Raw genomic sequence first — 15,583 nt, forward strand, 5'->3', positions numbered from 1 at the left:
TCAACCACTGGTATGAGCCCCTGCAAATAAAAATGTGGTGAAGGCTCGGCGGTGTGCGTTGAAGAGAGCCCGTTGTGTAGAGCGTAAGCCCTAAGGTGAATGCTGCTGTGTGAAAGCAGCGTAGTTTCTTGTAGCTGTTCTGTTTGAGTCTGGCAGCGTTGGCGGGTCTATGGTATTACCAGCAGCCAACACCTGTTTGAAGTAACTGATTTGTATAGACATGAAACTTGTGGACGCCGAGGGTCTCTGGAGATTCATAGTGGAAAGCAAACGAAGTCCGTGGTGACGTTCTGAACGGTGGTAGTGACTGCGCCTTTTTTTTCTTTTAACTGGATGCCTACTTTAATGGCAAGCTAACACTGCGTGTTTTAAATGCTGAATGCCTATTTTTTAAATAAAGCTAACACTGAGTTGATATATGAGAACTGTGTTTGTGTGAAGACAAGGCCGACACTTGTGTTCTGGACAGCGGCTACCATGCCGTGAAGACAAGGCCGAGAAATGTGTTTGTGTAAATGACAAGGCCGAGAATGGTATTTCACATTGGACTCAGATGAAGATGATACCCTCGAAACTCTGCAACAGAAACATGGAAAGATGTCTGTGATGAATGGTATCAAAGCGTTTTCATGCAATCTATATATGTGAGCGCCCTTTTTTACTGCTAGAACAGTGATATACATTTGTGTGAAAAGTAATATGTATATGAGCGCACTCCTTTTAAAACAGTGATAAAACACTGATATACATTGATGTATGAGCGCCCTTCTCTTAAAACAGTGATATACATGTGAGAAGTGATATGTATATGAGCGCTAATTTTTTTTCTCAGATATTGATATATGGAAAAGCAGTGAGGGTCCTTATTTTTTTTAAACAGTAATACAGTCATATATGTGAGCAGTCTTTGAGCAGTGAACAGTGTATTGAGCACCCTTGTTATATATATACTGTTGCATAAGGCAATCATATAAGGATTTTTTTTCTCTCAAACAGAAGTATATTTTGGCAGAGATTTTTTTTTTTTTCTTCACAGAATGCATTCAATCATTTCAATGGTCGGAATAGTTCTCACTGGCAAGGAGAACTATTCTGAATGGTCTCGGATGGTGAAACACACCCTCATCTACAATGAGCTGTGGAAAGGAGTGTGTGTTGGAGAAGAAGACAAAGACCCTGTGCAGCCCACATCAGACAAAGAACTCGCCATTTGGGAAAACAAGAACAGCAAAGCCTTTGCATTGATCGCAGCATCTGTAAATGAGGAAGTAAGTCGTCATATTTCATCCTATTCCACTGCCTTTGAAGCTTTACAAAAGCTGAAAGAACTCTATGATACACATTCTGCACTTGAAGTTGTTCAGCTCATGATTAAACTCTTCACTCTTGAACTGAAAAATAATGATCCTCTTACTCTTGCTTCTGAAATAAAATCTATAGTGCATGACATTAAATCCACTAAGGTTGAGCTGGATATCTCTCTTATTGCCTTTCTCAAAGCACTCTATCCTACCTACTCTAACTATCTTGAGTCTTTACAAGCAAATGGAAATCTTAAAGATATAACCTTTGACACTCTTGTGAAAAAGTTTGCTGAAAGAGAGAAAGCCTTTGGAAAGAAAACAGTCCCTGAATCTTCTGAAGAGACTGTTTGCCTTGCTCATAAAGAAAAGCAGCCTGCTCAAGATTCTACAAGAGGAAGAGGTGGACGAAGAGGAAGAGGAAGATACTTCAGAGGCAGGGGGGGCAGACATCCTCAAGCAGAAAAGGCAGATCTGCATTGCATTCGCTGCAAACGAAATGGATCACATGATGCCTCTACATGCAAGCTACCATGGGACAAAGTTGAGCAGAGAAGAAATCAGCAGAAAGGTAAAACTGATGACTCAGACAAAGGTAAAGCACCCGAATCTGCACACTATATTGAGGCACAATGTAATATTGGAGTAAATGAAGATTTGTTTAATGCTTCACTTGCTTCTTCGAAAAATGACTGGTTGCTTGATTCAGGAGCAACCTGTCATATGACTCATAGAAGAGATTTCTTTGAAGATTTCACTAACAATGTTGATGGAGCAGTATACTTTGCAGATCAGTCAAAAATCAAGCCATCAGGGCTTGGCACAATCAGGCTTAAACTGCCTGGTCTTCCAGACTTTCTTCTGGATCATGTTCTATATCTCCCACAGCTGAAGAAAAACTTGTTGTCCCTGGTTCACATCCGCCAGCAAGGTCACTCCATTCACATGTTTGATGGCAAGCTTGAGGTAAGAAAGGCATCTGACCACTCACTTGTCATGAGGGGTATAGAAGAAGAAAGACTCCTTAAACTGCAAGGAACCTCTGCTCATGCACAGCATTTCTCATATATTTCTCATCATGAAGAATGTACACTTCCATCAAGTTTATTATGGCATGCTAGATTTGGGCATTTAAACTATGATAGTCTCCGCTTGTTGAAGAAAAATGGTGTTGCTGGTTTGCCTACAATTCCTAGAAAACATAAACAATGTGATGCTTGCATTCTAGGAAAGCATAGCAAACAGTCTTTTCATGATTCACATTCAAGAGCACATAGGAAGCTTGAACTTATTCATTCAGATTTATGTGGTCCAATGCCTGTTCCTTCTGCAAATGGAAATAAATATATCATGACATTTATTGATGATTACACCAGAATGTGTTGGGTTTACTTATTGAAGAACAAATCTGATGCTTTTCAAACATTTAAGAATTTTCATAAGTGGATTGAAAATGATGCACAATCTCATATTGGGTCTATTCGCACTGATAATGGAAAAGAATATACATCAAATGAATTTGAACACTATCTTCGCCAACATGGGATTAAACATCAAACAACTGTGCCTTATAATCCTCAACAGAATGGTGTAGCTGAAAGAATGAACAGAACAATTTTGAATATGGTACGATCTATGCTTTTCTTCAAAAATGTAAAGACAATGTTTTGGGCTGATGCTGTTCTATGTGCTGCATATATAAAGAATAGATGTCCATCTAGTGCTATAAGAAACAAGACTCCTTATGAATTGTGGTATGGACATGTTCCTTCGGTAAAACATCTCAGGATATTTGGTTCCACCTGTTATGCTTTAATACCAAAGGTACATAGAAACAAACTTGATGCAAGAAGTCGTAAGTGTATCTTCCTGGGGTATTCAAACACATCTAAAGCATACCGCCTTTATGATGAAGTAAATAAAAAGTTTGTTTTATCTAGAGATGTCATTTTTCTTGAATCATCCAAATCTGACAATGTTGTTGAGCGGCAACTTGATCGCTTGGATAGATTCACAAAACAGAAATCATTTCAAGAGTTTGATAATCAGATTCCACATCTTGAAGGGGGGATTCCTATACTAGATCAACATGTGGAATCTTCTTCTGAAGAACAATCTCCCCTGCATGACACTCCAACAACGGATGATGCTTTAAGTGATGTAATTGATAGAATTGGGAGACTCAATCTTGATTCAGACCCAACTCAATCAACAGAACAGCCTGGACCATCTCAGAAAGGTCCCCCAAAGTGGCTGACAAAGACACTTGAAAGTGTTCATCCTGATGAAATTGGAAAAACAGGAACCCGAAATTCAAATCGACAAGATGGAGGTGATGTAGATAACTCTAATTCACATGTTGATATGGATGTTACTTATGATTGTGAATTGAACTTGTCTACAGATTTTGAACCAACTTCCTTCAAAGAAGCAGCGTCTTATGATGAATGGAAAGAAGCGATGCAGAAGGAGTATGATGCCCTCATAAAGAATGGCACTTGGAAGCTGGTTGATCCTCCATTTGGAACCAAACCAATTGGCTGCAAGTGGGTCTACAAGAACAAGTACAAAGCTGATGGCTCACTTGACAAGCACAAAGCTAGGCTTGTGGCAAAAGGTTTTGCACAGAAAGAAGGGGTCGATTACGAGGAAACTTTTGCTCCCACAGCAAAATGGGCCACCATCCGGACACTCTTTGCACTAGCTGCTCAGAACGGTTGGAAAGTCCATCAAATGGATGTAAAAACTGCATTCTTGAATGGAGATCTAAAAGAGAATGTTTTTATGTCCCAGCCTGAAGGATTTGCTGTGAAAGGACATGAAAACAAAGTATGCAAACTTGTGAAGTCCTTGTATGGCCTCAAACAAGCACCACGAGCCTGGTATGAAAAACTAACTGAGCATCTTCTGAAACTCAACTTCAAACATTTTGATCTTGATGATGCAACTTTATTTGTCAAGAAAGTTGGCAAAACAGTTGTATATCTTGTGGTATATGTAGATGATCTTTTAATGACAGGGAACAATGAAAGCTATATTGCATCCATAAAGAAAGAATTAGGAAAAATTTTTGAAATGACTGATTTGGGCTATGTTCATTACTATCTTGGCATTGAAGTAACCCAACATCCAAAGTCCATATTTCTTTCTCAAAAGAAATACATTGGAGATTTGTTATACAGATTTGGCATGACAGAGTGCAATCCCCTTTCTACTCCAATGGAACAAAACTTGAAGCTCACATCTACTGAAGGAAAGGAATTTGAGGATGCAACAAGGTATAGACAGCTTGTAGGAAGTCTCATCTACCTCACTACTACCAGACCAGACATTTCATTTGCTGTTGGAATCCTCTCCAGGTTTATGCAAAAGCCTTGTGAGGGACATTGGTCTGCTGCAAAAAGAGTTCTAAGGTACTTGAAGGGAACTCAAGACCTTGGAATCAAGTATACACAGGTGGACGACTTCAACTTGATTGGATACTCTGATTCAGACTTCGATGGAGACAAAGAAACTGGGGTATCTACTTCAGGATATGCTATGAGTCTTGGATCAGGAGCTGTCTCCTGGAGATCACGCAAACAATCAGTACCAGCAGATTCCACAACAGAAGCAGAATACGTGGCAGCAGCTGAAGCAACGAAAGAAATTGTGTGGCTCAGGAAAATTCTTGAAGATTTGCAAGTAAAACAAATACAATCTACTCCACTCATGATTGATAACACATCTGCAATAAAGTTGGCCAAGAATCCAAAGTTCCATGATCGTACTAAGCACATCAATACTAAATATCATCTGATCCGACATCATGTTGAGGCCAAAACAATCCATCTCCGTCATTGTTCCACGAACGAGCAAATTGCAGACATCTTCACCAAAGCGCTTGGAAGAGAAAAGCTTGAAAGATTCAGAACGATGCTTGGACTCACCAACATCCCTTCAGATTAAGGGGGGGAATGTTGACACCTAATCCGAAACGGATGAGGTGAAGCCGGACAGTCATCTAGAAGATGAACTGATCCGTTTCTGTACATGTATAAATAACAATAGTTGAATGAATAATATCATAAGTTGATTTGCGCTCATTAATTTCTGACCTAACCTGGCCTGACATATCTTACTCTTTTTTTACATGGTATTATGGTTAAAAATTATCAAGAATTTTAAAAATTCTTTTATTATATATTAAGTAGCACAATTATATAAATTAAATGGTTGTTAAACATCAATAAGCATCAATTCATAATAAACATTTATTTTAAAATATTGTTTTTATTAATTATAAAAAGAATTAATATATATGTTAAACATTTATACTTTTTAAAAAACATGTAACAATATTATTAACCATGCAGATTTATCTCTACTTTACCATGGTGATTCTTAATATGTAAATAAGTTTTGTATTAATTCAATAAGATCACCAGAGAATCTTCGAGAAGGCCCTATTCCCTCTCACGGTGATTCTTAATATGTAAATAAGCTTTGTTTTAATTCAATAACATTATTAGAGAATCATTGATAAGGCCATATGCCCTCTCAACGTAGCTGCAACAACACTATTATTCCATCTATTCATCAACCAATCAATGATTGAACAAATTTATTACAAGATCCATAGATAATAGACATCATATAACCAGAAAATTACCAACATTGAGACCATGGCAACTCAGCCACAATATAGTCAACATATTCAATGAAAATTCTCATAGATCATAATAAGAAAATAACTCATATTAACTTATGAAAATATCAACCAAGTGAGGGACTTCCACCTACCACCCAACCATATATTGGGTTGAACCAAATCTCTCTTTCATCGAATCAACCCCGCATTATATTCCAAGTATGAATGTGCGATCTCATGGAATAAACCAAAGAAAAACCAAACTAGGGCTTCCAGAGGCAAAACCACCTCAACCCTCAACCATATTTATTCCACCTCCGCAGTCCGACATCATTAACACCAACCAAATCAATCTCTACCCAAGCTGGCTAGGGCTCTAGGAACTAGTAACTCAATCCACAACCTTCCAAGGCTCCAGAGGGTTTGTCCAACCCGACTCTAGGGACTAGTAACTCAACCCACCAAGGGCTCCAAAGCGTTTTCCCAACCTAGGTTCCAGGACTAGTAACTTAGCGCAAGTTATTCCAGGGCTTCAGGGTGTTTGTTCCAAGCCACATCCATAAGGAATTATGAGCACCCATAAAAAAAATCAAGTGGGGAAAACCGACAACAAGCAAATGGCAAGGAAATCCAGGAAATGGCAAGGCATGGCAAGGTAAGGTAAGGGAAGCGAGGCCACTTCATAGCCTCTGCATAGATGAAATAGTCCCTACTCTGCTAAATTTAAGTCTTATTCCTGATCGATGCCCAGATTTGGAAGAGTTTCTTCTTTTCACGATGGACAAAATTCAGGATAGCCGTGCTACAATCTTAACAAACGACTGACTCTTTTTAGTACCTTTCGAGGACAGATGGTTGTTATCTTCATGCACAAAAAGCTCACCCGCTGTTATAGAAAATCAACACTCAAAGCCAACCTTTGCAAACATTTTAAAAGAGATCAACAATGGATTAAAATATACAAAGTTTTTTTTAGGATAAATCACATTAAATCACTTACTGTGATTCATCATCAAGACAAATAAATTGGTTCAAAATGTGTTGACCTCAAAACTACTATATGATTTATCTGAAAGTTTTTTTTTATAAATCATGAATCAAAAACCTACATTATGAGAATTGATTAAAATTTACAAATGCTTACCATTCTGGGAGGACACAGATACATTCAAGACATGATGCCAAGAAAATAGTTAATATTGGAGTCATAGGAAACATTGTCTAGTGCCACGCCATCCACTGTGTAATTGAGAATGTCTTTCAAGCCGAGATCCCTCATTCTGTGTAACTCCCGGGAAACCAATCCATTGTTCTCACCCACACAGAAATGAGCACGAGCAGCCAGAAATATAGGCAATTTGTAAAGCTCATACTTGCTTGAGGCCATGACCATGGGTTGGCAAGAGATCAAATTAAGATGAAACAATGAATCAAGTAACTCCTCTATTGTGAATCTTGAGAACAATTTATCCTCATCTCCTAGGTCCAGAATTGAAGAGGAATTAGCATATGCATTAATATTATGGTTCTTTACATTGTTGGTGGTGGCATTAAATAATTTGTGGTGCTCCCACTCTGAAGCCACTCATGGATTAACAAACCCAAATTTGTTGAATATTTTGTAAGGACTCCTACCGATTGTTCATGGTTGCAATATTTCACGATTGAACGTCGTGTTTGTGATAATGTTGCAGTCAGAAGAGAGGAGACTCCTGTAATTTTTCTCCCGATTGAAGCCACTATTGGAGAAAATCCTTAGATTCTCAACCGAAAGAAAAGGCATGTAAATGGACAAAAACGTTATTACAACGAGACGGGAAAACCTCTGGGATATAGGAGGTGTAATTGATTTTAGTTTCCTTGGATGTGACGTAAATAAATAGGGGCTTTGTTGTTGGCTTGTGTTGATATCGGAAGAGCTTGTTAGGTTGAATTTCTTGCAACATTGCACGTTTTGCTTAATCAATGTTTTAAACTTAATACATTCACCTTTATGTGTAATTAAATAAAGTTTTTGAAATTTAATCTCAATTTTATTATTCGGATTGTGATTATTATGAAAAATTGTTTGTGATTATTATTCGTGAAATTTAATCTCACCAATCATTTTATTATTCATGATTGTGATTATTATGAAATGGCAAGGAAATCCAAGAAATGGTAAGGCAAGGCTAAACCCATTGTCAATCTAGGCAAATATCCATGCCAGTGACAACACATAACCATAAAATCACATGCATATGTCATGCATCCATTAACTAGCAAGGAGATCATACATGCATGTTACCTGGAGAGCAAATCCAATTGTAGCTGTTGATCCAACTGTTCTCTTGTGCTATTGTGCTTTCCTTTGCCTTCTTTCTCCAAATCCCATGTATGCCAAAGTGCTCCAAGAATGACCTAAAAATACTTTGAGTGTGCAAGAGTATGAAAGAATGAGAGAATAAAGGAGAAATCCAAAATTGAACAGACAAAAGAAGCCTTTTTATCATTGATGTCTCTATTTTCTTCAGTTTCTTTCATTTTTCCTTTAATTTTCATCTCATGCAAATATGTAACCGTTCATCTCCCTTTTCTCCTATTTTCCTTTATTTTCATAAATAAATGCCAATTAATGTCTCTTTGCCTTTGTCAATGCCTTTGTCAATTTCAATAACCATTAATTAATCACCACTGATACATATCACTATGTTTTTCCCAACATTGAGCTTGGAATACGTGTTCCATGACCTTAGTCTTATAATCCTCAGAAGCCTTTTTATCATTGATGCCTCTATTTTCTTCAGTTTCTTTCATTTTCCGTTTAATTTCCATCTCATACAAATCTGTGACCCTTCATCTCCCATTTCTCAATACTGCATTATTGATTGTGAGGTTACAAGTTAAATCATGGGTGTATGCTCTTAAAACATGTTGAAATTCTCTTGTTTGCCAGAGAAAAGGACTTCTTTTCCAGATAAAATACATGACACAACAAGTATACAGAATAATATTTTACTATAAGGTCTGAGGTCATAGAATTTACAGTGCCAAATAAACAATACATTTTACTTATTTCCATTTAGAAATCAAAGGAGTGCTACGTATTTGGTGGACAATGAAAACCTTGTACAAACCGGGTGGTAATTAAATTCGTATTCCTGACGGCTTATGGAAATCCAATAGAAACGACCCCGGTCGTAATTCCAATCGTCTTTCCCGTCGTGCACGCCTTGGAAAGCCAACAGAAACGACTCCTGCCATAATTAAAATTGCATTCCCCGTCGTCCACGCCTTGCAGAAAGGCAATATACTATTGTAATTAAAATCGTCTTCCCCGTCCTCCACGCCTTGCAAAACTAATAGCGACGACCCTCACCGCTTTCATAATAAGCGTCTTCCAACCAATCTCTTAAAGCCAATAGGGACGGCCTCGTCAGGTGAACGGGATTAGGGAATATTCAGTCTATGAAAATGATTAAATTGATGTTAAAGTCCAATGGTGTTAACGTTCAATATTATTATTTTTTGACCCGTAAATGACAAAAGAACTTGCTTCACAAGGCCTCCATAATAATTTATTTATGAAACAACTTGTTTGACACGGCGTCCATAATAATATAAGAATTGGAACCTCAAACATTACCATCTGACATCCATAACCCTGTGAGTTTGCTCTCACTTTACAATACCTTCAGATTAGAGGAGCACCTTCCGTCATCAAATCTACAAAAAAACGAACAGGGGAACGAGAAGGGCGTGTAGCTCCTGCCCTGCTCTGCAATGGCGATGAAGGCGAAAACATTGATCAGCTGTGTGTTGCTTATGGTCAGTGTGTGGACGCGTCTGCACCTCTTAGCGGTTGGCGATTTTAATTATTCCTATTGGGGTGATTGCTCGACCAACCAATATAGTTACGGTAGCGATTTCCAGCATAATCTAAACCAGGTTTTTAAATCATTGGTTGAGAAGGTTTCAACGAGCGGATTCAACACTAGTGTTGAGGGGCAAAACAGCAATAATGCTGTTTATGGGCTTGCCCAATGCAGGGGGGATATAAATTCCTCGGACTGCAAACAGTGCGAAACGGAGGCGGCAGCATTGGTTGTTGAGATATGTCCAAGCAACACCTCTGGATTCGTTTGGCTAAACGAGTGCTTCTTACGTTACGACAATCATAGCTTTTACAATGATTATAATGAGAGCGAGGCTACGAATGTTGTTTGCAACCTCCAGAAAAGCTATGCTCCAGCGCAGTTTGGAAATATTACTGAGCAAGTGCTCTCAAATACCATCGAAAAAGCTGTGCAGAGTCCTCAACTTTTCGCTACAGTTAAAGTTGACACCGTTTATTCGGATTCGAGGGAAATCTATGTCTTAGCCCAGTGTTGGAGAGATCTGTCCCCAGCAAATTGCCGCTCCTGCTTATCTGTAGGTCGGTCAAAGATATCCGGTGCCGGTAGATTGAATAATATCAATCATACGGCATGCGCAACTGGTGCTAATGGAGCACGCTACAGAAGTCGTCACTGCGGTATGCGTTACGAGATTTACAACTTTTTCAATACTTTCATCATTTCGCCGCCGCCGCCGACGCCAGGCGAGGGTCCTCCGAGATCCGGTATGTTATGATCAGAAGGGGAATTGTGGTTTTGTTCATTTCGTAAAATAAAAGATTTCCCAATTTACTAAAATATTTCATTTTGGTGCACTACTTCTTTCACCATAGCTTACAACGATTATCATTAGGGACATACTGGTTTTAAAGAGATTAATTCATTCAGTGAAATAAACGAGGTTTTCTGTGCAAATTTGTAGGAGGGAAAAGATCTAAGGTGCTTCCGATAGCTCTAGGCGTAGTAGGCGCTACGGCTGGATTAATTGCATCCATAGGCCTTTTCATGTGGATTCGACGGAAAGGTTGGAAACGGATTCCCATAACCAGAGGTCCCGAAATTTATTTTTTCAAAAAGAAAACTCGTCTTACTTTAACCAGAGATCCCGAAATTGTGCCCCTTATTAGCAGGTATCTTATGAACTGCTTACCTATTGATTAACCTCAACATAAATAGACGTCATGTAATTGTTTTGGCAGGTGAGGAAAGAGAAATCAGCTTATCGCTTCCTGAGCTGAATCCGGAACTCATTTTTAAGTACCATATTCTGAGAGACGCTACTTCCAATTTTAGCGCAGAGAACAAACTTGGCGAGGGAGGTTTTGGGTCCGTCTTTAAAGTGAGTGTTACATCATTGCTTTCAATTGAATTAGTGATTTATATCCCGGAACAACAACTCAAGTAATTAAAAGCTCCAAGTCATAATGGAGAATATAAAGAATTTAAACCTGATTGATGTACAGGGCATTCTACCTGACGGCCAAGAGGTTGCAGTTAAACGGCTGAAAAGAGGATCAAGGCAAGGAGACGCTGAATTCTTGAATGAAGCAAATGTCATCAGTCTTGTTCAACACAGAAATCTAGTGAAATTGGTTGGTTGCTGTGTTGAAAGCTCAGAAAGGCTCCTGGTTTACGAATACTTCGAGAACAGTAGTCTCGACAGAATTATATTCGGTTGCTTCTAGCTCTTTAACTGCTTAATGGCCGCATGGATCTTTGATTTGTTCCAGTTTGTGTATGTAGCTTCTTAATGTTTTTACTTCCCGATATGCATTGATTGCAGATACAACAAAAAGTCATTCACTTAGATGGAGAGAGCGATATGAAATCATAGTTGGAACTGCGCGTGGTCTGGCATATCTTCACGAGGAATCTCAAATTCGGATCATCCACAGAGATATTAAAGCAAGCAATATTTTACTGGATAATAAACACAGACCCAAAATAACAGACTTTGGCTTGGCCAAACTCTTTGCAGAAGATCAGAGCCACGTTAGCACTAGAGTTGCAGGAACTTTGTAAGAATTATCTCTCCAGTTCAATCTTTTGAAGCCCTCATTGATTTAATTGTTTGTTCAATCTTTTTAACATGGTTTAGAGTTCATTGTAAATGACATTATGCAGAGGCTACATGGCGCCTGAGTACGCCTTACGCGGGCAGCTGACAGAGAAAGCAGATGTATTCAGCTTTGGAGTTCTTCTACTTGAGATTGTGAGCGGAAGAAAGAATCACAGTTTGGCTCAAGGCACAGAGTTTCTTATCGAATCAGTATGTCTCATATGGATTTCATCATATCTTTCAAGTGCAAATTTTCTAAAATCTCCATATATAGCGTTGCGATGCCTTGCTAACAAAAGTCTTGTGTTGTGTTGTTGTATTGGGCAACCAGACATGGAGACTGTATCAAGCAGAACGAGCTTTAGAAATTATGGAATCCACATTGGAGGGCACTTATTCGTGCGAGGAAGGGATTAGAGTTATTAAAATTGGTCTGCTCTGCATCCAAGCAGCTCCAATATTGCGGCCATCAATGACCCAGGTGGTTTCGATGCTGACAAGCGACCGTGAAAATCTTCCATCGCCAACAAACCCTGCTTTCGTAGATCTGGATGGTGTGGGAACACGGGACCCTGACAGAACACGAGCAGTGCAGCAACACCTTCTTCTTCGAGATGTCTATTCTGCAGCTGCTGATCCTTCTTCAGGCATTCTGGAGGCGAGATGAAAATCAGGCCATGCCTCCGTTGCGTTGCATTATATCCGTTGATTATAGGATTGCATTGTATTGCTTTATATCCGCTGATTATAGGATTGCTTGATTAGTTGCGACACAATTAGGCGCGTAAACACTTACTGGCACACCATGGGAAACGGAGGATTCTGTAGTGAATGGTATTATGTAGTGATACATACAAAAGGTGCATGTAATATGTCTTTATATCTTTTTTCATAAAAATGTGTATATCATTTGCGTTATTATTGTAAATTTGACTTGTCTACATGGTCACAGTGTATTGGGTAGGTTAAAGATTATTTAAAAAGCAAATAGAAAATTTGGAAAATCTAAATTATGAATTTTTAAATTGTCACGTGAAACATAAAATTGAAAAGGTTGAGTAAAATTAATAAAGACTAAATTATTTTGGGAAGATTATATTAGTTTCATCAAGTTTAATTTTATTATTTAAATTATTCTTAATAAATATTTTTTTTAATTTATTTTATATATATATATATATATATATATAAAGTTTTATCAATTAAATTGCTGATTATACATTAATTTGATTTTTTGGTTGGCTAGGAATGTTAAAATAAAAAATAAAATATACCATATATTAGTGTTATATTATATAATTGTATTTTAAATAGATTCTTTATAATATATATGAGAATATTATAAATAATTTAACAACAATATTTCTATGATCTATATATATGGGAATATTATAAATAATTTAATAACAATATTTCTATGATTTTAATAAGAATGGTGAACCATCACACTATTTGTCCTTTTGAGGGAAATTTCATGGAAATCATGTTTATACTAAAAACTAACATTTACAGGATGACAAATTTAAAAATAAACTACTAAAAAATCTTAAATATAGCATGGAAATATATGGTCTAATATTCAAACTATTTAATCTAATAATTACTTTATAGATTAAAAGTGGTGTCTCCATATGATATTTATTAAGTTAAATTCTAATTCTATGATTAAATAAATAGATTTGATTTAAAGCAAGAGATTTGGAATATACAAATTTATGAAAATCATTACATTTCCCAACTATATATATATATATATATATATATATATAAGTTTATGCAATGTGATGGGGATTTATTTATAAAAGTTTATGCAATGTGATGGGGATTTATTTAGTCTTTTGGTTACTCAATGTTTCTCTTTATTAAGTTTGGTTTTAATAATTTAACATGATTGTCCAATCATCTCTCAGTTTTTAATGGAGATGATATAATTACTCACAAACAAAGAATGATGATCCTCACCAAGATAATGATGTATTTAATTGTTGTGACATTTTCAAAATCATAATCTTTTAATGCATATGAAAGTAAAGTTGTTTTATCTAAATATAATTGTGTGAATGATTAAATTAAATAGGTAAATTTATCACTTTTTAAAAACTACTAGTTTTTATTTTTATGATTATTTTACTAAGATCTATTGCAAAATATTATTTATGTGTGTGTGTGAGATACATTTTCAATCTAATTCTGAATATTACTGTAATAATTTCTTAAAATTTCTTATATTGCTATAAAAATCAAAACATCAAATAATTACATCATTATAAAAGTGAATAAATTTAAAATTATATTTCTAATAATTAATAAAAGTTGTAAAAGTATAGAAAATAATGTAGTAAATTTAAAATTACATCATTAAGTAATAATGGTATTTTTTATTCTTATAGAATATCTGAAATTGTTTTAAGAACTTAGTTGTATGATTTAGTTTTTAGTTAAAAGGTTTAGCAATACTTAATTGCAAATTATGTAATTAATGGTTAATGATGTTGTAATTTAAATTGTTATATATAATTTTAATGGTTCTCTATCAAATTTTCCCCCGGATGGGGTGAGTAGAGTAGAGTGGGGGTGGGGGGCGGCTGCCACTTCCCCATCTGACCAATAGACAAGAGGACATGGAAACACACCCCCTGCAGATGGTAGATCCTAGTTATAGATGATATCTTCGAGTCTTGTACCAATTACGTCATTTAAGAATGCATATGATGGAAGAGATCACATGTGGGAACAGGTTGGAGAAGGAGCCCAACATTTGGAATTTAATGGAAAAGGGTAGTACGACTTTTAACATAGTACTAGGTATTGGCTTAAGCATGCTATCGAAATCAATTCTAAGAATAATTCCCCAATTGCAGGATAGCCAAAATGTGGAGAGCGGTGGCCAGATCCATGTGAGGGAGTGGGAATTTATGTTTAGTAGGTTTTCCATCATGATGGAGGAGGTTGTTCGAAGAATGCAACTAAATAAAGGGACAAACATTCCAATTGTACAAGGCACGAAGTCATGTCAAGAGTAGAGAGCATTTTTATAACCGACTAAAAGTTGGCCTCTAGACAATTGTGACAAGGGGGATAGAATATGGAATTAGCTATAGGAGCTCTTTGATGGAGGTTGTTTCCAAACTTCACACTAGAGTGTACTAGGGGATTCGGGTGAAACCAATTTGGACACCTTCTCTGCCTAGCAATTGGGCAAGAGAGTGGATGCCAAAGTATTTGGAGTTGTGGCGGTAATAGCAAGAAAAATGACCTCCTATTTCGCCTCTCCCAAGTAACTATTACTCTGAGAAAGAATTTCTTAGTAATTCATGGCAACAATTTGTCTTTTTTCAATTTTTTTTAGAACCCTCCTCCCTTTTAGTTGGGACTATGGCAGAATTGAACATTGCATACCCTCATAATGTTGTTTCCTTGTGATTGTGTGTTGAACGCCAAATCTTTGGGATTAGGAATCCTATGTAAATGTTGTAAATAGCTAAATAAGAGAAGTTGGAGGAAGAAGAGACATTGGGAGATGAAACCCAATAGTCTCCCTCTCCTTGTATATATTCATATTCTATCTTAAAGCAAAAGCAACAATTTCATTCAAAGTTACTCCTGACCTGACATGGTATCAAAGTCAGCTCGTAATTTAATTTTCTACATCATAACTCCTGCAAATTCTTTGTCTTATTCTTTGTATCCTCTGTCCATCCATTAATGACATGTTTTT

The 15,583-nt window shown here is 36.9% G+C and overlaps 1 protein-coding gene and 1 pseudogene across 2 annotated transcripts in view; both read left to right on the forward strand.

Annotated features, from left to right (window-relative positions):
• Positions 1 to 12,532, forward strand: part of LOC149241730 (cold-responsive protein kinase 1 pseudogene) — a 215,962-nt pseudogene extending 203,430 nt beyond the window's left edge. Inside the window, exons 2-3 of the transcript XR_016246000.1 lie at positions 11,931 to 12,075; positions 12,197 to 12,532. The product of XR_016246000.1 is annotated as a cold-responsive protein kinase 1 pseudogene (transcript). The remainder of the gene's footprint in view (positions 1 to 11,930; positions 12,076 to 12,196) is intronic.
• LOC149241732 (cysteine-rich receptor-like protein kinase 2) lies at positions 9,694 to 11,840 on the forward strand. Its single transcript, XM_089461031.1, has 4 exons — positions 9,694 to 10,531; positions 10,708 to 10,830; positions 11,006 to 11,145; positions 11,270 to 11,840. Exons 1-4 carry the CDS (start codon positions 9,694 to 9,696, stop codon positions 11,489 to 11,491), a joined length of 1,323 nt encoding a protein of 440 aa, XP_089317157.1. The 3' UTR covers positions 11,492 to 11,840.
• Positions 12,533 to 15,583: the final 3,051 nt, after the last annotated feature.

This window comes from Pinus tabuliformis, chromosome 8 (genome assembly GCF_031772625.1).
Source record: "Pinus tabuliformis cultivar Carrire ecotype Pingquan chromosome 8, CPIR1, whole genome shotgun sequence".
Classification (NCBI taxonomy): Eukaryota; Viridiplantae; Streptophyta; class Pinopsida; order Pinales; family Pinaceae; genus Pinus; species Pinus tabuliformis.

Coding starts and splice junctions, on each gene's coding strand:
- LOC149241732 (XM_089461031.1), top strand. CDS start 9,694: ATGGCGATGAAGGCGAAAACATTGATCAGCTGTGTGTTGCTTATGGTC. Junction 10,532..10,707: donor CGAGGGTCCTCCGAGATCCG/GTATGTTATGAT, acceptor GAAATAAACGAG/GTTTTCTGTGCAAATTTGTA. Junction 11,146..11,269: donor GTTTTGGGTCCGTCTTTAAA/GTGAGTGTTACA, acceptor ATTGATGTACAG/GGCATTCTACCTGACGGCCA.